General features: G+C 32.0%; 1 protein-coding gene across 1 annotated transcript in view; it reads right to left on the reverse strand.

The window, feature by feature from the left end:
• The window catches only part of LOC129984733 (diacylglycerol kinase 1-like), a 618,611-nt gene that overhangs the window by 151,759 nt on the left and 443,886 nt on the right, over positions 1 to 22,966 (reverse strand). The window contains exon 7 of the mRNA XM_056094680.1: positions 6,652 to 6,862. Within this exon, the coding sequence (XP_055950655.1) occupies positions 6,652 to 6,862 (211 nt within the window). The remainder of the gene's footprint in view (positions 1 to 6,651; positions 6,863 to 22,966) is intronic.

The raw sequence follows: 22,966 nt of genomic DNA on the forward strand, positions 1-22,966 counted from the left end.
TGATAGCCGTGAAACTCCTTTAATGTAGTGAATTGACATTTACTCTTTCCAAAAAGCAATGCCTCCCAACATCTAATTGGCGATCTAGTTTGACGTCAGCATGCATATACTCCACCGAACACATTTTTGAAAAGCTGTATTGATTCCTTCAATAACGAATGAGAACGGAAAAAGAGAAACCTTCAGAATTTGTTGCTTATTCGAATATATTATTTATATTTCTCAGAAAAGATAAAGATCACTATTATTGCATGAAGAAATACGAAGATTCCAGTCATCATTTTTGAAAAAAAAATTAGAATGTGTAGCGGTTACATAACTCTACTACCTTCTGTTTTGATACAACAGATGGCGTTCCTTATTAACATCAAGGTATATTTCCCATGATCCTTCATGGGGATCATTATTAGATTGTATTCTAAGTGTGTATCGTATATTTTCGTGTTCATGTTTGTTTTGTCTTGTGAAATGTGGAACTTAGAAAATAATTAAATAACTGTTTTTGAAACCTGTCCATTATTTTCATATGCCTCATAATGAAATTATAAAGAGTCTCGTCTCTCTACAAATAGATGTTCTATATACTTGTACAAATTTATTGGAATGAGCCACTTAGACTTGCAAATGATTTTATTCAGTTTTATAAATGAAAGACTGCTTCAAGTACTTTAGAGATTTCAAAACTTTTTGCACTTGGAATAAAAAATATATATATATATATATATAAATTGTTTTTCTTGAAATCTCATATAGCATGTATACTTTTCGAAAGGCTGAAAAGGTTAATAAGTAGCTTGGCATTGAATCTATAAGATTTTTCCGTTGGATTTATTTCAATAAATTCAGAGGCAATCTTTCTCATTCGTTTTAAGCAGAGTCTTTTCAAATTATCAAATAAAGACCAGCAACAATCTGCTTTTTTAGATCATTGCTGCACATATGTGGAACAATAGAGTAAGGGTGAGTTTATACTCGTCTAATTATAAGACGGCCAGCAGACAGTGCATGTGTACAAAGACTGAAAAATGCTGTTTGGTCCAAGGCAATTAATTGTCCCGACGGGACAACAACATGCCACTATATGGTTTTTTTCTTACTGCGCACGCGTTTATAGAATTTGGAGATTTTTTGGCGTTGTTGTTGTGACTCATGGCACTTTACAAGCCCGCTGACAGTTATCTGTCAGCGATTTCAGCCGAGTGAACGTCTCTTGTTTTTTCAGTAGCGCCAACAAAGGTCAAGAGTACGACTTAGCTACTTCATGCGTCACATTCGCTTGCACAATCCCTTTAATTGGAGGGCACATTCACACACCTCACAGATAGAACACAGAAGAACAACCATGCTCGAACCGGTACTCCAACCCAGAACGCTCAGATCACGGGGAAGACACGCTACCTTTTTGCCAGGACGCCGGCTTTTTTTGGCGTTAAACAATTTATCACTTATCATAGATGAATTCCGATATTTTTTGCTCTTTGTTCTTTCTGATGCGAGGTTGTGTTTTTTTCCTATCTTATTTGCCATTTCCTTTCTATAGTTTCCCAAATTTAGGTATGTTGATTTTTTTATTTTTTATTTTACTATGTTTCTTTGTGTAAATATCTATCATTTTACGAAGCTGATATAGATCATTTCTGTGAAATTAAAAATTCAAGGACGCCAAAATGACAACTTATAGCTAAGCATAGAATGCCTGAATCTATCTTATGAAATTGTGGCAAACATAAATCAATCCCTTTCTGCACATGCGTTGTCTTATTGGCCCTCTTATAACTGGCAGAATGTAAACCCATCTTAAAGAATTGTTGGAAATTAAATAAACAAACATAGATAACTTTCTTCATGGAAATTCGACAAGAACAGGTCGAATGCAGTAGATAAAAAATCGACAATCATTTCACAGAGTAAAAACTGATCTCCAGAAGCAGATGTTTCTAGAGAGAACATTGACCTTGATAACGAATGAATTGATCTAAATAATTTTAGTGGTAAGACAAAGGGAGCAAGAAATAATAAAATTTATACGACTCCAGATCGCCAATATTGCCTTTTGACCACCACAATAGAAATAACAACCAGTTTGAAAGAACAAGCAACTAGCCACTATTTTTATTATATTGCTTGAGATTATTAGGCATAATTAGAAATTAAGAAATAATTAAGGTATGTGAAATTTCTGTTCTAACGCCAATTCTTCAATATTTAGGATTGTGGACAAATGCGGTCTAAGTGCGAGAAATTAAATTTTGACCAGTTTGTTTACAGATTTTGCAATTGCTTTTAGAAAAAGTGTTTTATGACACGTTTCTTTTATAGTTATAAATATAATATTTAATTGTATTGGTAATTATTCATAACATTACTCTGCTACCTGCTTTCGGGACAATAAAAGTTATAAAAAGCTATTAATGGTAGAGCCAACTACCTTTCAGAAAAAGTAATGTTTGGTGTTTTTTAACCTTTGAGCATGTTAGACTTCGTTTAATCGAATGCTATCATATAATAAACACGTGAATGAACTGAGTATGAGTTTCGACATATTAAAACCTATCGTTTGTATCGAAAGAATGAAGGCATATGAATTTCTTATCGAAACTTCTGTTATAAAGCTGAGGCTTCAATATTTAGTATCATGGACAAATATAATTGGAATATGAGAAATTTCTAATAACTTTTTTTTAGAATTGAGTGTGCATGACATGTTCTTTTCATAGTTATAAATAATTTAATATTTAAATTATATTGGTGATTATACACAACGTTGCTATGTTGCATGCTTCTGGAACAATTTAAGTTATAAAAAATTGTTAAATAAAAGTGTAGAGCCATTTACCTTTCAGCAAAAATAATGTGGCGACTTGGCGACGAATGTGGCGACTTTGGCGCCAAAATAGATTATAACCGAAACATCGAGAATTTTCCCGATCCGTCCATTAGGAACCGAGTTACGCCTCGAACGTTCCTGATTGGTTGAGAGGCTTCTAGCCCCGCCTCCTGAGACCTATAAAAGGAAGCACCCGCAGCTGCCGGGAGTGTGTGTGAACCAGTGGTGAATTGAGTAGTCGGAAGCGACAGACAGAAGAGTCGTCGTGAATTGGAGTCGTGGACCAGTGGAGTCGAAGAGTAGTCGGAAGCGACGGTTAAGAACAAGTCTTCCAGAGACTAGCGGAGCAGCGACGGAGTAGAGCTGCTGTGTATACTGTTGTATGCTGCTGTGTATGTTGCACGTCTCGGCTGAAGATAATCGTCTTCTGTGCTGTATATAGTTATCGTCCTTGTGCTGTTCTGTGTGTCTTCGTGAAAATAAACGTCGTTGTTTTATTTTCTACTGCCGCCTGGTGATTGAGCGTTCTTCACACTATATAACCCCCACTATCCAAACGAACCCGAGAAAATTCGTAACAATATAATAAATAAGTGAATGAAGTGAGTATGAGTTTTGACATATTAAATAGTTGAATTATGTCCAAACATTCAACTGTAAAATACAAAAAGATATTTCTGGTAAATAGTGCACCAAAAATTTACTTTTCCCCTTAAAATGCTGCTTATTAAGATATTAATCACTAAGAAAAACCATATGCGAGATACCGATAGCATTTTCTTGCAAATAACGATATTTCTCTCACTTCAAGATATCTAGAAATATAAAGAAATTCAGACACTGTCCATCTTCTGACGTCCGAAACCTACCCGAAATGATTACTTTTTTCCAGAAGTCACCCCCAAATTGTTTGCTCGGTCGAAAAGACATCATATCCCGTCTCTAACGGAATACTGAGACAGTCAGCAGTTCGGAAATTAGAATGCGAAACAGTAACTTTGGATCATATTTCAACTTTGGGGCATGAAAAACCGATATTCTCCCCTCTTTCTCTCGTATTTTGTTTGCGATTGCCAGTCGCTAGGATTTCACTCCCAAATCTAATACGCCAGGATGGTTGGTAGCCCAAACACGCACGTGAGAGGGGGGGAGGGAACGATGCAACTCAATTTTCTTTTCTGTTCTATGCCACCCCCGTTCAAAGATACAACAAGAAAAGTATCGATCAAACCAAGAAATCCCTGGCTGATCTGAAAGTCATTGTTTGAAGCTCTTCGGAGTGGAATTGCTGGCTGCTACGCATTGAATATGCATAGCGGTGCAGATCCCAAGAGAATGGTGAACGATCAGAAAATAACATCCTGTGCGCGGTGTAACTGAGATTATTAGGATATTTGATTGCTAGAAGACAAACACAAATCATAACAATGTATTTGATAGGGAAAGCCATGGAGGTAGATTATTGGACAGCAGAAAAAGAAAATCACAATCTTTTGAACAATTAATAAATAAGCAATCGAGCACCAACAAATATATATTCATATTTATAATAAGTAAAGTAGCTTTAATTACTAATTTGTATTATTCTAGACATTCTAAATCGATAATATTTGTAACAAAATTAAACTAAAAAATAAAGAACGAAATTAATAAGAATTAAGTAAAGTAAGTAAGTAAGAATTAATTAAAAACAAAATCAAAATAAGAATTAAGAATAAGAATTCTAAGAATAATATAAGTAGTAAGAATTCTAAGAATAATATAAACAGTAAGAATTTTAAGAATAATATAAATAGTAAGATTTTTAAGAATAATATTAATAATGTAAATTTTAAGAATAATATAAATAATAATTATTCTAAGAATTATATAAATAATGTAAATTTTAAGAATAATATAAATAATAATAATTCTAAGAATAATATAAATAATAATAATTCTAAGAATAATATAAATAATAAGAATTCTATAAGAATATAAAATTATAAAACACATCACGAACAAGAACATGAATAAAAACAAATAAGAGTTCTGCAAGATGACACAATTTTTTTTTTTATTAAAAGCCAATATATTTGCAAACGATTTTTTAACAATCCAAATTGATATCAGAATTAATATAAAAAATATGGAATGTACAAAATAGAAATTAAATTTTTCTCTGTTTATTTTTACATCACGAATAGGCTTATTAGCACAACATGAATATAGATTACAAACCAAGACAAAGAATTCTAGAAGAATACACAATTTTTTTAATAAAAGAATATTTGCTACAAAAATGATTTTTTATTACTATCTGGATTTACATTGATATTCATATAAAAATTAAGGTAAAATGCGTACTACAATGAAATTAAACTTTGTTATCTTAACACTATGATCCTTTATCTCTAAAAATTTCTGGAAGTAGGGCTATTCGCAGCATAATGACAATTCTTTTAAATTAATCAATATAGTGTCAGAAGGGGATTTAATAAAATTAATTTTTTACTGACATTACAATTATAATATAATAAAAACAAATTAATTCATGTTTATCGGTTTACAAACTCAATTTGCAAGGAAAACTTAAACCCTAATATCAACGGCTGCATTATTTTTCTCCTCATTTATGCAATATCAGGGAATACCCTCTCTTTTGTAATATTTCTATGAGCTGTAACGCGGATTATATTTTATAGATTGGTTTTCTATATGAAAATGAGATGAAAACTGAGGCATACAAACTATGACAAATATAATGATTCTGTTTGTGACTGCTTCTAAATGTTGCTACCTCTGCAATACAATGGAAGCGAACCCAAGCTTTATCTTAGATGTCGAATTGGCTCGGTATTAGAAAAGGCAAAAAGATATAGATACCTGACGTTACAATATGATATATATTGAGTCACATTTAAATGATTAATTTTAATTACATTTCAAATTGTTTTTTTAAACATACTTTTATTATAGAGCTAGATAGCAGAATTTTTATTTTAATTCATTTATTTTCTAATTTTTAATTTTGAGGCGTTTGTTTCCCAAATCCACTAATGGCATCAAAGAAATAAAATAAAAATATAGTTTGACTGATGATTAACTGATAATTAAACAATGAAAATATTAAAATAATATATGGTGATTGAAAATATACAAATGTAAAAAATTTCATTTCTCTAACCCGTTAGGAAGTAAGTAAAAAAATCGATAGCTAATTTTATTTTTACAAGCATGAAAGATGCCAAATTGAATAAAATGTTTGAAAAGACAAAAAAAAAAAAAGTTACTTGAGGGACATAATTTTCGAAGTACAAAAAATCAAATTCCCAATATCGAAAATTTTAATTGAGAATAGACAAATAAAAAATAAGAAAAACTCAAAAGTCATTCTTTATTTAAATGATAGCGCAATTAGGGTCCACCTTTTCAAACATTGTAGTCAATGAACAAATGAAGTCAGAAATATACCAGCTAAATTCCATAAATAACCATATATCATCAAATAATGTCACAATATTTGTTATTTAGATCAGAAGGCTATGAAAAAAACAACATGAAATGAAACTAATTTCATCTTCATTTAACAAAAAACGACAGTTGATTATTTACATTTAATTCTCTAAAAATGATACCAATTAAATTCAAATATATGGCAATCATATACAGAACGATTAAGTCTGGTGTAATTGTATGTAATGCGAATTTTCTTGCAAAGTATGCAGTGTAAGTGTTATCAATTTTACAGCATCGCAAATGTATGGTGAATCTGAGCATTTTTTGCATTTTTTTAACAGGATTTAATCATAATTAGTTTGGGTTAAATGATAAATTTTCCTTACCTGCTCTTCCCCTGGAGTTGGACTCGGAGTCGCACCTGTGCCCCAGGGAGGACGTAAGCTTCTCCGTGAAGCCGTGCAATTTCTCGGCCAGACTTTGGTGCTCTTTGGCGGGGGGCTCCTTTGCGAGTTCCGGGAGAGAGCCCCCACCTCCTCCCGCGGTCGTGTGGGACGTGATGGGGGCACACGCCGTCGTCGAAGTCACAGCGGCCATCTGCACAACACAAACACAACAGATTTTAATCGCTATATAATAAAAATTAAGATAACACAATACTATTATTTGTTAATATTTAGATTCTAAGAGGCAACTTTCTTTCATCGTCGTAATCTTTGTTCATCAATGGTATATGAGTTACGTTTATATAGCTGAGGGGAATGAATTGGAAGAAGGTAATATACCGGGTGGGCAAAAAGTCCGTAAAAACTTTACAAATTCATAAAACCCTTAAAATTAAGCAAAATAAAAATACGGTTTGCAGATTTAGCATCGATAAAGCACGGGATTTTTTTTTTTTAGGTAAGAAAAAAATATAATTCAAAAAACAGGCGATAGGTAGCGTTTCGTGCATAAGTGAAAGAATAGACATGCAAATAACAAAAATAATATTATCAAATCTTTTATTATTGCAATATGTGTTCAACATTTCCACCACCACAAGTGATTACCCATTGCAGGCGTATCACAAATTGACAACGGCAGAGTGCAGCATGTATACAGGACATATCTCGGCGGATTGAATCTTTCAAGTCCGACAGACTGGATGGACGGGATCGATACACACGGGATTTTAAATTGCCCAATAGCGAAAAGTCTACTGGTGTCATATCTGGTGACCGAGAAGGCCATGGAAACTTGCAACGTCTACTAATGATTCTCTCTCCCCGAACGTCTGTATCTGGAATTCCTTGACTGGAATAGCAGTGTGACTTGTTGCTCCATTTTGCATAAACGTATCAGCAAAAATCGCATCTTTTCACACAAACATGAAACAACCTTTTCGTGCAGAACCGTTATATGACCTGAGCATTTACTGTCACCCTCTTTCCACCCATTTGCCGGACATTGTGTTTTACAGAAGAAGGGTCCTATGATGAATGAACCTATGAACCCACATCACATTGTGACTTTGGGGGAATGCAGTGGTTTCTCAGAGTACACTTGTGGATTTGATGTTTCCCAGATGCGACAGTTATATGTTTTAACGTCGCCATGAAGCGGAAATGAGCTTCATCTGTCCACAAGATGTTAAACATCCAGAAGGGATATTGTTCAAATATTGGAGAGAGTCCACCTCGTAAATGATTTTCTCTCTACAGTATCCGATGCTAAAAATGCATGGCAAGACAGTAATTTGTATGGATACTGATTAAGAACTCAATGAAGGAGGTTGCGTATGGAAAATGATGGTAATCCCAAGCTTCTGCCAACTTCTCGGGCACTGCTAGTCCCTGTTTCGAAAGCTAATGTTTCCATTTCGACTGCAATGCGCTCCTAACGTGTTTTCCTTAGATTTGGTCATCCGGACCTTACACGATTCTATAGTGATTCAGTTTCCTCAAATCACTGAACTAGTTTTATGAGGTTGCCTCTCTTAAAAGTCCTTTGTCATTCTTCACATTTTTCTCAAGTCAGAATTTTCGCAGTGCGACAGTCGCTGATTCCTGGTTCAGGTAAAACAGCTTCACTAACAAAGCTTTATCTTTTCCACATAGCATTCCTGTTTACTTACGTAACATGCAACGAAGAACTGATCCTGGATCAACAGCGTAAGTATTTATAACGCCTGTCTCATTTGCATATTTCCAACTAAGTCGTCATATCGGCTTTTTAAAATTTTTTTTTCTTACCTAAAAAATTTGCGTGACTTATCGATGCTAAATATGCAAACCCTTTTTTATTTTGCATAATGTTACGGGTTTTACGATTTTTAAAGTTTTCATGGACTTTCTGCCCACTTACCATATAATATTAACCAGTACTATTCAAAATCTGGCAGAGCCAGTACCACACTCCTGGTTGCCAGGTTACTAACAGCTAGTTGCCAGCTCCACACTACTGGTTGCCTACTACCAGTTGTAAGCGATATATATAATATTAGCCAACACTATTTAACCCTTTAAAGGGCCATTTTTTTCTAGTCATATTATATTAAAATATTTTTAGGCTTGAAATTAGAATAAGAAAAGGAGCTCATTTAGCTTATTAGATAAATTTAATTTGATTCATTAATTAATTTGGTTAATTAATAATGAAGTAACAAATCAAGACACATCATTTTGTCTGAGATAAAGAACTGAAGTATCTTAGTTTCTGACTTACTAAAAAAATTTGTCAGAACTGATGCCAACCTACATAATTTCATACAAAGATAGATAAATTTGGTCGGAAGCATACTTCCCGCGGCCCTAGAAAGGGTTAAAATTTGGCAGATCGATGGGAACTTTATCAATGAATTGCTTCCTAAAATCCATTGCTAAGGCTGGTTGCAATTTTGAACAGGTTGTTGGCGGTTTTCCTGGTTTTCTTTCAAATGAAATACAATTGTTGACTGGCTTAATGTGAAAGTCATCCATGAAGACCGTTTGTCCCATATATTGGAACTAAGGGAGTTACATTGGAGAACACTCCGTAGTCAAGTCCTGTTTTTCCTGAAAATTATTCTAGAAGGCAGTCAACCTTTATTTATTATCTACACTTATTTTCGTTAAGATTGAAATATATTTCTACCTTAGGCGTTTCATGGTAAAATTCCAAGTGCCCAAAAAATTTTCTAGAAAGGCAACCAATTCCAATTTATTCAATCTAAATCAAACTTTTATTTCAGTTTAACTTGAAAATTTTCCAGGACTAAGGTTAAATAACCTCAAATGCTCCAGTTCACGTCTGGTTTTCTCTGAAAATCTTCTAGAAAGGATATCCAATAATGTCCCTTGCCTCCCCCTTAACTTCAGATCGTCTGCGGCTATATTTGTAGAAGTGGTCTAGGTATAGTAAACTAGCCATGTCTTATAGAATTAAACTGCCAATGGCGCCATCTGGTGGAAAACTACCGAGTTGGCCTTCCTCTCTCGAATACAGAACGAGATAGGGAAGAAAAGTCGTTCACAAAGATGTAGAGCATCATAGATAAAGTACAAAAAGATACCTTTTGAACATTAATGCGAAAAGTAGAATGGTTAAAATTCGCATTTTTTTTTCGTGATTTCTTACACTGTCTACTCAAGATACTTAAACGGAAGGAGAAATGAATAGTGTGACTTTTTTGTGGACGGCAGACATGGCATTTACAATAGGCAATGGCATGTACACGCAATGGATTATACAATTGGCAAAGCAGCCATTACTGGATACCAGGAAATCCTAGATGTTTTACCGACGTTTGACATAAAATGCGGTTTGCTATTAACTTTTTGTGTGCAATTTACAATGACATGATAATATTTTACGATGGCATGTTAACGATGCACGATATTTACTGCTGTAATACCCGATTGCAGTAGTAGGTAATTAATGGACTGCAGTAATAATTAATGGAGAGCCTGCCGTTGTTTAATCTTAGGAATCTATGGTATCAACATGACTACGTACCTGTTCAGAAGACATCAGTACATCGTTCAGGAACCAAATAATTGGGTATGGCGGTTTCAAATATTGGCCTCCACGTTCGCCTGATTTGACACCATTGGTTTTTTCCCTGTGGGAGTCCCAGAAACAACAGGTGTATGCAACCCCTCCAAAAACATTGCTGAACCTTAAACGATGCGTTATAGAAGGTTGTGACAACGTGTCACTTTGCTAGAACGTGTGCAATGTGAAACTCAAGTGCGCATTGTAGCTGGTGATGAGAAGTTTGAACATCTCAAATATGAGAGTATTATTATAACTAAATGTATTTTTCTTTCTCAGATCATTTTATAACTTCACAGTGTAGGAAATCCCGAAAAGCGTTTTAACCATTCTATGCTTCGCATTAAGGTCCACGATGAGACTTTTCGGATTAAATTGATGATGCTCCTTATCTTTGTAAGTCAGTTTTCTTCCCTACCTCGTTCTGTTTTCGAGATAGGAAAGCTATATCTGCAGTTTTTCCCTAGGTGGCGCCGTGGGTGGTTTTATTCAGTATCGCATGGCTACTTTATTATACCTAGCTGCTGCTATTTTCACTACTTTTATGAATATAGAAGCAACCGTACCAAACTTAAGAGGGTGGCAAGAGACTTTAGTGGGATACTGTATATATATTGGATTTAATTCAAACTTCTACTTTATAAGATTCAAGAGCAAATCCGTTTTTTTTTCTTGGAAAAATCTTTTGTGAAAGTAAGTTACCCCCCCCCCCGTATTTTGAAACTCAAACTTCCACTTCAGGTACTCAAAGGTCCAGCTCGGTTTATTCAAAAAAAAAAAAAAAAAAAAAAAAACCTTCAAGGAAGATTATCTATTTCCATTTATATTGCACTTGAGATTTCTGATTCAGTGTGTTCCAAGGTTACTTTCAGCAACAGAAAAACGCCAAGTTTTCCAATTATTAAGAGATCTTGATCCATGATATTGGATGGACAGAGTAAAGGAAGTAGGAATTAAACAATTGCCACAATTTTTGTAACCTTTTCCATATTATAAGCATTACAGATTATACTCCAGCGGAGCTAGAGTATAACCTATAGTGCTTGTAGGAAAAAGGTTACAGCATAATTATACACCAAGTATAATTACAGCAAGTATAATTATACGCAAGTATAATTAAGGTATAATATACTACAAGTTATATACTTGCATAATTATACTACAAGTATAATTAAAGTATTATATATTGCAAGTTATATACTTGTATAATTATACCACAAGTATAATTAAAATATAATACATTACAAATTGTATATTTGTATAATTATACCACAAGTAAAATTAAAGTATATTGAATTACAAGTTGTATACTTATATAATTATACTACAAGTATAACTATACTTCTTTCAAATATAAGTATAATTAAACAGATTATGCAACAAGTTATAATCTGTATGCTTTTGTGATCAAATACAATTATTGCACTTACAAACAATTAGCATTCATCCATACTTATTAACCAATATTTTATTACTCTAATCATAATGAGATTGTTTTATTCCTTTGTTCTAATCATCTCATATATGATTCATAAACATATCACTTATGAGAAAAATTATGAAGTATACTTTTATGATAGTCAAAGAAGACATATATCTTATCAAGCAGAAACGCTTTGTTAAAATCTCCACTATTGGAAGAATGAAAGCTTCATCTACATTTTTGTTTAAAACGCAATTTTGCAAAAGACACGGAAGGTCCTTTGACCCTATTTCAAGATATGCAAATGGGAAATTCGAAGTTTGAACTCGACCACCCACATTGTTACCCATTCATGTCTCTTCTCATTAGCGATAAAACTATCGACCCGGCACGACATGACAAGGTTGAACAATGCTATCGATTGGATAATTATCCCAGAATTTAGCTATAGAAGAATAATGGAACCTACAGTAATTTGTTTGTACAGCAAGAGGCGGTACTTAAAAAAACTTATATTGATATCAATATTTGAAAAGAATCTTGACATATTCTTTTGACATATTGAGATCAAATATATTAAAACATTATCATGAGAAATTCGTTTTTTTTTCAGAAAAAATTAAGTTATTTGTACTTAACTAGCGGAAGTGTCATTCCGAGACTTACTCGCATATAATCATCAATAAAATTCAATCAATAAAATCAATAAATCATAATGAAACAATAAATCATAATCAATAAATAAAATCAATAAATCATAATGAATCAATAAATCATAATCAATAAATAAAATCAATAAATCATAATGAATCAATAAATCATAATGAATCAATAAATCATAATCAATAAATAAAATCAATAAATCATAATGAATCAATAAATCATAATCAATCAATAAAAAAAATCAATAAATCATAATCAATCAATAAATCATAATCAATCAATAAAAAAAATCAATAAATCATAATCAATCAATAAAAAAATCAATAAATCAAAATCAATCAATAAAAAAAATCAATAAATTAAAATCAATAAAGCTTACTTATCAATAAAAATCTTATACCCCTTCTTCCATATAAAATTGTGAACCTTCAACAAGGCCACGAATTCTTGCATGGCATTGGTGAACGACACAAATAGTATTTGTGTGATTTTAGCATTTTGACTGAAGCCATTATGTTTTAGGCGCCTTAATATGAATGTTTGATATAAAACTACAATTATAATCACAAAATATGGAATTATATTCATTTAAATCATTGCGTTACTGGGTTAAAGCGTTTACATGTTTGAGAATGTACAGAATGAAAGGTTTGGTTCAAAATTTTCCATTTATATTTTAGATGCTAAACTTGTGAAATTTTATCTATTCGCATTTTATAGTTATAGAGTCCACATTTATTCAAACAGCCAAATAGATAGACCTCTTTTGAATGGATTTTTACGTATTTGTTTATAATTCCATATAGAAAATGTTAGTTGTTTAGCTAAAAGCACATTTCGGTTATTAGGTTCACAGACAGACAAACAGACATAATGTCAAAAATATATTTAGAGGATCAGGAAGGTTTAAAACGTAAAGATTCGACAAAATCTCTAGTTCGAATTTTTTGGCGATTACAATACTTCGTATTAAAGAGAGTAAAATAATAATAATAATAATAAATAAATAAATAAACGGAGGAAAATATATATATGTCAAACTATATCTTTATAGCTCTCCGTTTTTTCAATTTTATTTAGAATATTCATGAAAAATGAAGCGACATGTTAATATTTTTCCGTTATAACTTCCGAAAATATTTTAGTACAAATAAAACTTTTATACCATTTAAAAAACTTAAAATATTGGGTTTTTAATGACATAAATTTAATTGTAATACATATTTTTCTGACAGTTAGAAACTGCGTGATTTCAGCAATACATTTCATTTTTCAATGAAATTCAAATCATTTCCATTGTTTCCTCAAACATTCAATCGTATGATTTTCTTTCACTGTTGAAAACTAAGGAAGAAAGAGTCTGTTCAATATCTTAACCATTTTAAGATGAAATTAGAATGCGTCAAAAGGTAACGTCCTATTTGATACAGATTATCCAGACACTGTAGTTCTTTATGACATTATTATGCCATGGAGTTAAATAACTAAGGAAACATTCTTATGAAAGAAAAATTAACATCAAGTTGTACATAAAAGATATAAAATAAGTAAAACATGGCCAACATTCTTGGCAAAATATTTGGTCGTTTAAAACTGCTAGTTCACTTATATACAAACTCAAATTATCTATTAGTGCCCAATTATAAAAAAAATATTATTGAGTCATATGTAAAGGCAACTCGCACATTACTAGATATTATGTCATAGGATATTGGGTAAAAGTTAGCAACCGCAGTTTCGCTACCAGGACAAAAATTGTGCCACGGGCTGAATTTAAATAGTTCAAAATGTATAAAAATTAAATTATCGAAAAGTTTTATGTGATTGATTAAAATTTAATGACCATTTAAACATGAAAATAAATTTTGAATAGTTACAATAACGAAGACATATTAATATAAATAGAATAAACCAACAAGAGTGTTCACCCCAAACTTTCTCGCTTACTCTCTAATAAAGGTGTTACCCCCGTGAACGTCTTGCATGGTATTGACGTTCACTGGGATAACACGTCTTGCATGGTATTGACGTTCACTGGGATAACACGTCTTGCATGGTATTGACGTTCACTGGGATAACACGTCTTGCATGGTATTGACGTTCACTGGGATAACACGTCTTGCATGGTATTGACGTTCACTGGGATAACACGTCTTGCATGGTATTGACGTTCACTGGGATAACACGTCTTGCATGGTATTGACGTTCACTGGGATAACACGTCTTGCATGGTATTGACGTTCACTGGGATAACACGTCTTGCATGGTATTGACGTTCACTGGGATAACACGTCTTGCATGGTATTGACGTTCACTGGGATAACACGTCTTGCATGGTATTGACGTTCACTGGGATAACACGTCTTGCAAGGCATTGACGTACAATTATTACGAAAAATTAACCTATAGCTTGAATTTAGCATTTTTACTGAATCTATTGTATCATCCTTGAAGAGAGTTTTTGACTTGCGATTAATATATCCAAAAATTTGTGTTTTAGACTCGTTTTATCCAACCGATTGAAACAAAAATTTGACAGAAATCTACGCATGTAGTCAGGGCTGGCCATCTATGGGGTGCGACGGATGCAATGCACCTGGGGCCTGCGAGTGAAGGGCCCCCAACTTGATTAAGAACTAAAATAATATCCTGAACAATAATAGAGTAATGTTCTGGAAGTATACAAACTAATTATTTTCCATGTGGCTGGCTGAACGTCTTCTGACGCCTTTAGGAAATGACGTCCTTAACAAAATTAAAGACGATATAAAAACAACCACGTACTATAGTATCCAAATGGATTGTATTTCTGATATTTCCCAAACTAAACAAACGTCAATCATTATTAGGTGTGTAAAGAAAAGATTAAGTATAAATGAGTTATTTATAAAGTTTATTGAAGTAACTGAAGTGATTAAAGAAGGACTAGGAAAAACTATTCAAACTATTAAATGAGCTATCTTGATTTAGATATTATGAACTGTAGAGGGCAGATATACGACAACGGTAGCAACATGAAAAGGAAATATAAAGATGTAGAGTCTAGAATAATTGCTCGAAACCTTCATGCAAATTGTGTGCCTTGACTATCACACTCTTTTAATATACTAATTTGTGACACCGCTTCCAGTAATATATACTGCAAATTTTTTTTTTGAAATATTACAACATTTATATTACATATTTTCTATATCTTCAAAAAGATAGAAAATTCTACAAATGTATTTAAAAATTATTCTGAAATCATTATGTGACATTCGTTGGAAAGGCAAAATATATTATGTTAAAGCAGTGTGTACACAGTTTGAACAAACTTTTAATGCCCTAGGAAATTAATAAAGAGTTATCTTCTTTCAAGATATGTGTAGAATGCTTAATGTTCTTGCTATAATAAGTATCAAAAAAGAAAATGCAAAATAATGCATTTGTTCTAAAGCAATCAATGTATTGAGAAAAACATAATCCCGCATTAAGTAAACACAAATTAGTAATATAAGTTCGTGATTGTAATTTTTATTTTATTTTATTAAAAATTTAGGACTCCAAATAGTTTTTTGCACCCAAGCCCCTTTATACAAAAGGCCGGCGCTGCATGTAGTCATAAAATGCCGCGCCAAATTTTCTGTATTTAAATCCTTCCATTCTTGAGTTATTGCCTTTACATGTTTCTGAAAGTACAGACCGACAGACAATCAACCCTTTGTTGGAGTTGGCCCAAAATCTGACAGGTGTATATACTATAGACGTAAAATCTGTGAGCTCAATTTTATCTGTCTAGCTCTCTTCATTTTGTAGCTATCGTGTTAGCTTATATTTAAACAACCGAACAGGCAGACTTCCCTGGAACGGATTTTTCTGAAAATTTGATAAAAATCTACAAATTTGGTGTAATACCAAATTTCCTCTGTCTAGTTCAAAACGTTTTTGAATTATATTTGTCACAGACAGACAGATGGAAATTTTGCAAAAGTGTCTTTTTCGAACTTGAGGAGGTGTAAACCGTGGAGATTCGTCAAAATCTCGAATTCGAATATTTTGACGATTACAATATTTTCTTATGAGAAAGGTACTATTAAAAAAACTTATTTTTTCCACCGGGTTGAATATCAAGATAAAATACGTATGCTAAAGATAACGATTAAGATTAAAGATATTTAAATCTTATTTTATCGATCAAGACTATAGAAATGATTAGGGAATTTCAACATACTTAGTAAACGAGTTTTAATATTAATGTTTGAGTAAAGAGCTTGTTACAAAATAAAAATAACACTCACTTTCATAAAGAGATAATTACAAAAAAAAAAGTTTTTTTTCGTTCTAAAACGAAATTTTTTAGACTACAATGCCAAGAAAAATGCTCCTAAAGGATGGATTTTTCTTTTGAATTTTTCTTTTATTTTTGCAATTTTGTTAGAGAGTCTTGCAGCAACTTCGTTAAATTATAAAGAAACTAATCTCCCTTAAATATAGACAGCTACTTAAAGACTCATTAAAAGAGCTTAAACTCAATTTTAACTAGTTATTGATTTTGCCAAGACCGATAACCGTTTTTATGGACTTTCCATTCTACTTTGATGGGCGTTTTTCTTAATTATCTCATAATAAATTTTTGTTTTATAAGGCTTCTATCTGATGCAACGGGATTTTAAATTTAATCGGGGAATTTAATTTTTCCATCATCATATTAAATTATATGCTAATCTATAAAATGATATCTTTTAAATAAAATTAATTAATAGTGTCTATGGCGATCGATATTGCACATGAATGTTAAAGTTATGGTTATATTCAAATGTTAATACTTGATTTGTAGACAAATAAAAAAAACCCAGAAGGAATTTATCTCCCCAAAATTGTCTCGCAACTCTCTAATAGAGGTTTTATCACAGTAAGCGCCTTGAATGAAATTGGCATGTAATAGTTATGAAATATTAGACTTTGGCATAAATTTAGCATTTTTACTGAATCTGTTGAATGGTCCTTGGCGGGTTTTTTTGCAATTAATCCACATGATGCGATTAATAGTATCCTAAAATCGAATTTCTATTCTATTTCTTTCCTAACCGATTTAAACCAAAATTTGGCACAAAACGACATTTGCAGTACAAAATTTTATACCAAATATAATATATTAGGTTTTGAATTATTGCTTTTGCACCTTTCTGAAAGTACTGATCAACAAATCGCCAAGCTCTCATTGGATTTGGCTTATAATTTGATGAGTATCTACACTATAGATGCTGAGTATGTGATCCAAATTTTTTCAATCTAGCTCTTTTAGTTTCATAGTTATTGAGTTAACTTACATTTGAACAGTTGGACAGACAGACTTCCTCTGAACAGATTTTATTCAAAATTTGATTGAAATCTACAAATTTGGGTGTTTAGACCGTATACCAAATTTTATTCGTTTAACTAAAAGAGGTTTTGAGTAACTTTTGTTACAGATAGACAGACGGACATTTTCGGAAATTATTTTTTTTTTTACACTCAGGTAGGTCGAGAACGTAAAAATACGTCAAAATCTCGAGGTCGAATTTTTTTGACTATTGTTTACGTTCTCTATACTACGTATAGGGGAAAGTAAAATCTTAATTATGCCTCTTTAGTTTTGTTAGAGCAATTTTCCATAAAGAGAGAAAAAAAATGTATATTTTTAAATTAATCTCCAATGAAGCTTAAAGTTTACATTGAGTTATTTAGCTTCAAATTTTCAAGCTTAACAATCATTTTAGCATTGAAAAATATTTTGAAATTTCATAACAGTTACACGAGGACAACCTGATTAATTGCACTGAATATTTGAATAATAAATATGTAAATATATATGAAAGTTGTTTTTTTTCTTCATATAAACTGTTTCATTAAATGAATGAAGATATAAAGGGGGAAAAATGACTCCTGAAAAATATCAAATGGGCATTTTTAATTCCTTTGCAATGGGTATATAATAATTACCTTCCAATGTAGTAGAAAGTAAAGGGCGCCCCCAAATCAACGCAAGTTTTGAATTTGCCACCATTCGTGTGTTGGCAACATTATTAAAAATTCATTCGACAACTGATAGTTCAGGGTTAGTAAAAATGGAAAGTTACATGATAGAAAAAAGTGCTTACATTTTTTAACCATTTATCAAAAGTAATGACAGTATGGCGTCCACATTTCGAATATTTGAGAATTGGCCACCTATATCGTGTGATTTAACACCACTATATTTCATTTCATGGGGTTATTTGAATTCAAAGGCCACAAGAACACAAGCATACTTGCATTGAAGGAGGAAATTCAACATTGCATTAAAAAAATCTAGCCTTATTTATGCAAAATTGTGATGGAAAATTTCGACAAAAGAGTGCGTGTGTGCCAGCAAAGCGTGGAGACTATTTGCTCTATCTGTTATTCTATACATAATCCTATCTTGTGAACTTTATGATTCAATAAAAATATAACAACGCAAAGAAAAATACTGTGTTTTTTATTTAATTCAAATCTTGCGTACACGTTGCTCCTATTTTTACTAACCCTAGCTTTCAGCTGTAAAAGGGTTGCCAATACTTCATTGCACGAATAGCGACAAATTCAAATCTAGCATTCATTTTGGGACACTCTTCCTTTACAGGAGAATGACGTCATTTTAGAACGGGCGAACTTTTCAGATTCTGCAATTTATGGGCGGAATGATACATCAAACAACGTTAACATTAATTTTACTTTATCTGGTGCCGGTATATGGCTCTAGGGAAAGTTGTAATATATATATATATTCTGAGAAGATATTGTATTTCTGTTAACCCTATTCATCGAAAATCTGTTTTGAAGCCTAGTTTTCTTTGAGACCAAAGCCATTAACCATACCACTTTTAGTCTCGGAACAAAAGACCAGATCAAATAACCAAGAAAACAGGCCAAATAGAGCAGCAAAAATGCCGAAAGAGTCTCGATAATTTCCACTCAATCAGCCATGTTTTATTTATACCCACCAAATGCAGCAAGAAATAAATTAATGTCTGCTTCCATTGATGCCCAACCGACTCGGCCACAGATGAAGATAAACAGATGAAAAAGAAGGAATAAAAAAAGTGACCAAGAAACAACGTGTGTTACAAATCCAACCCTATATTCTTTCCCCAAAAGAACGATATGCTGGAAAGTGGGTTCCACGTCTTTGGTCATTTTCCTTTCAGTTCCTTAATGGAATCACGAACCGACACGTGCAGCTAAGAAATAAAAAGAGATAAAAACAGGGGAGAGTAGAAGAAGAACTATCAGATCCGAAGGTTTCTTCTTAGTTCTATTGGTCGTGGCTAAGAGCCTGGTGGCGTCTAATCGCAGATATAGAGACTTCTACCACTACATCTTGTGTCCGCAAGTTTAGTTACTTGGACTCGAAAGGGTAAAGAATACGTTTTTTTTCGGAGTCTTTTTATCCCATTAAGCTGTCTTTCTTTCAAAAGATTGCGCGGCGTAGATTGTTTTTCCTGTGAGTTAGGTGAACTTTTAAGGCACGATCCTGGCGAACTTTATTGGCGGAAAGAGCGGCATTAAATAAGACTTTGATGTTTATGATGCGTGTTTGGGTCTTTTATTGCTCAACTGGAAGTGGCAACGCACACTTGGCCTTTAATGGTTGGCGAGAGAAAAGAGAGAGATAATATTTTGGAGGTTTCCGAGCCTAAGTCCTTATATGGGTATTTTCCAGGGCTTATATTCATAGCTGAAAGTTATTTTATTGGGCCTATAATATCGGATATAATTCAGAAGTTACTTTTATTCTAATTCATTAGCAATACGCTAGTAAAAGTAATAAAATTGTCTCCTGAAACTAGCTGGAATGGTCTCCACAAAACTTTCTCGGATGCTTTTTAATAAACATGTCATGCCAGAGAGCGAATTGTATTTATTGCATTGGCGTGCAATAGGTACCAAATATTAACTTTTGGAGTGAATTTAGCATTTTTATTGAATTTTTTGTATGATCATTGACGTTTTTTGACGATTAATCTCTGGCATACAGTTAATAGTATCCAAAAATGGAATTTGTGATTTAGACACTTTTTTTCCAACTGATCGAAAGAAAATTTGGCACAGAAATACACTTGTAGTCACTAAATTCCATATAAAATTTGATATATTTAAGTCATGGCGTTTCTAAATCGATTATATGTTTCGCTTTACCTGTTTTTGAAAATACAGGTCGATAGAGAGTCAACCCATAACTAGATCTGGCCTATATTTTAACAAGTGTCTATACTATAGATATTAAATATGTGTACCGGATCTTATCAATCTAGCCCTTTTCGATGTTTAATTATCGTGTTAACTTATAGTCGAACTTTCTCTAAACATATTTTACTCAAAATATTATAGAAATCTTCAAATTTGGGGTAAAGATAGCATACCAAATTTCAACCCTCTACTCAAAAGCGTTTTTGCGTTATCTTTGTCACAGATAGACGGATATTTTCCAAAAAATGTGTTTTTCGAATTCAGAGAAGGTTTAAAACGTGGAGATTCGTCAAAATCTAGAGTTTTAAATTTTTTTTAACGATTACTATACTAAAACACACACACACACACACACACACACACACACACACACACACACACACACACACACACACACACACACACACAATCTAGTTATATCTGGTAGTGGGGCAAATGCGTACAACCATTTGCGTACGGATCATAAAAAGCCAATAAATCATGCGTAGCTCTTTGAAAGAAAGGGGTTAGGGAGTGATTAGTCTAGGTTTGCTAAAACATATGTTTTCTGTTGGCAAAAGTATTTGGCGAGAAAATGTATTGATATTTTAACTAAATTTTGATACTTAAACACAAGGAAAAAACTTTTGTCTCTATGTGTATATACTGGCTCTGTACACACCAGGTCGTCTGCCTATCAAATTTGGCAAATATATACTTTGGATGGTAGGAAAGTGATTTTTTTAATTTTTAATTAGAATTTTAATTAATCAAAAATTAAGGGAAATATTGACTTTTTTCCGTGATAACTTTCTAAAAATTTACAGTAAAAAATAGTTTTTACTTGTAAATCATATCAATTCTCTGCATTATTCATTCACAGTCAAATTATGCTAAATATAGTTCTCAAATGAAAATCAATAAAGTTTAAAAGAAAATCTGAAACATAAACACCTGAACTTAACTATTACCATCACAAGAGATTCCAATTGTTTTAAGATAAGTGGATTATTTAAATGTACATTTCAGCTAATTAATAACATACAAGTCAATAAGAGAATTTAACAGTTGATAAATTTGCTACTATTTGAAATTAAATCTGTTTAAAGCTTTTGATAAATCTGGTAAACAAATAAATAATTCATATACACATGAAATAAATAACTTAAAAAGCCTGATATAGTTATAAAAATACATTTTATCTTATATTTAAAAATCTAGTATTCTCGTTTATATGAAAACTTTATCTTTTCATACGTAAATATAAATGGAAGATCTTGACTATAAAACATACATGCTATCTAAGATCTGTATTCTTTTTACAGAATAAAAATACGCAAGGACTGATAAACCAATAAAATGAATGTTGTTTTAAAAATTTTAAGATAATTTACATTAGAGATAATATTATTTTTTGTATTAATATTTTTAAATGCACTGAATTGCATATTTCTTTCTCCCAAATATACGTGTGTTAAATTTAGTATCTCTACATTCAATGGTCGATATTTTAAATAGATTGATAGACGCATATATATATATACATTCACTTTTATTCTTGGAAGAAAATCTTATTTTGTTAATTAAAACTTCTAGATTAAAGTCTGAATATTCCACACTTTAATTTTTGAATAATTTTAAACGAAAAATTTGGAAATACCTGTGAAATTTAAAGTATATGCTTCCGTGTTTAAAGTCAATTTTTTCCATTAACTCCCCTTCTCCCTCCTTTGTGTGTGTCTGTGTGTGTCTGTGTGTGTGTGTGTGCGCGCGCGCGCGCGTATGTTATCAGGTATTTTGTTATTTAAGTTCCTAAATAAGTCCTTATTTTATTTTATGAATTAAAAATAAAATTCGGGATATTTTAATGGAACATTACAACTGAAAATGGAATAATAATACGTAAGAAAGCATTTTTTAAACTTTTCCCGAATTTACTATTTATTTGATTTTTATAATATCGCAATGTATTGAATATTATTTTAAAATATTCTTAGTGTGATTTCTTTTATCTTTTGTGACATTGTTACAAATTTAGATAGTTTTGAAACGCTGTATTCTCTTATTTTCCCATTGATGATGTAAATTTTGAAAGTAGAATGCATAAGAGGCTTATGAAGAATACTTATGATAAATATTCATCGCAAAATGCATATGCAGGTAAGTTAACATAATATTCTAATTGGATGAAGAAGTATTTAAAAATGACGAGTCTGATTAAATGACAAATCTTAACAAAGAGTGATTAGTTAAAAAAAAGCAACAAAGAAAACTACCCTCAGCTCTTGATAATTTTTAGTAGTTGTAGAAAGGTATTTAGTTTTATACTTTCATTTATGATAGACGGCCCAGCAGTCAATTTATTCAAGTCATAATCAAGTATTTATTATATA

This window comes from Argiope bruennichi, chromosome 9 (assembly GCF_947563725.1).
Source record: "Argiope bruennichi chromosome 9, qqArgBrue1.1, whole genome shotgun sequence".
In the NCBI taxonomy this organism is placed as follows: domain Eukaryota; kingdom Metazoa; phylum Arthropoda; class Arachnida; order Araneae; family Araneidae; genus Argiope; species Argiope bruennichi.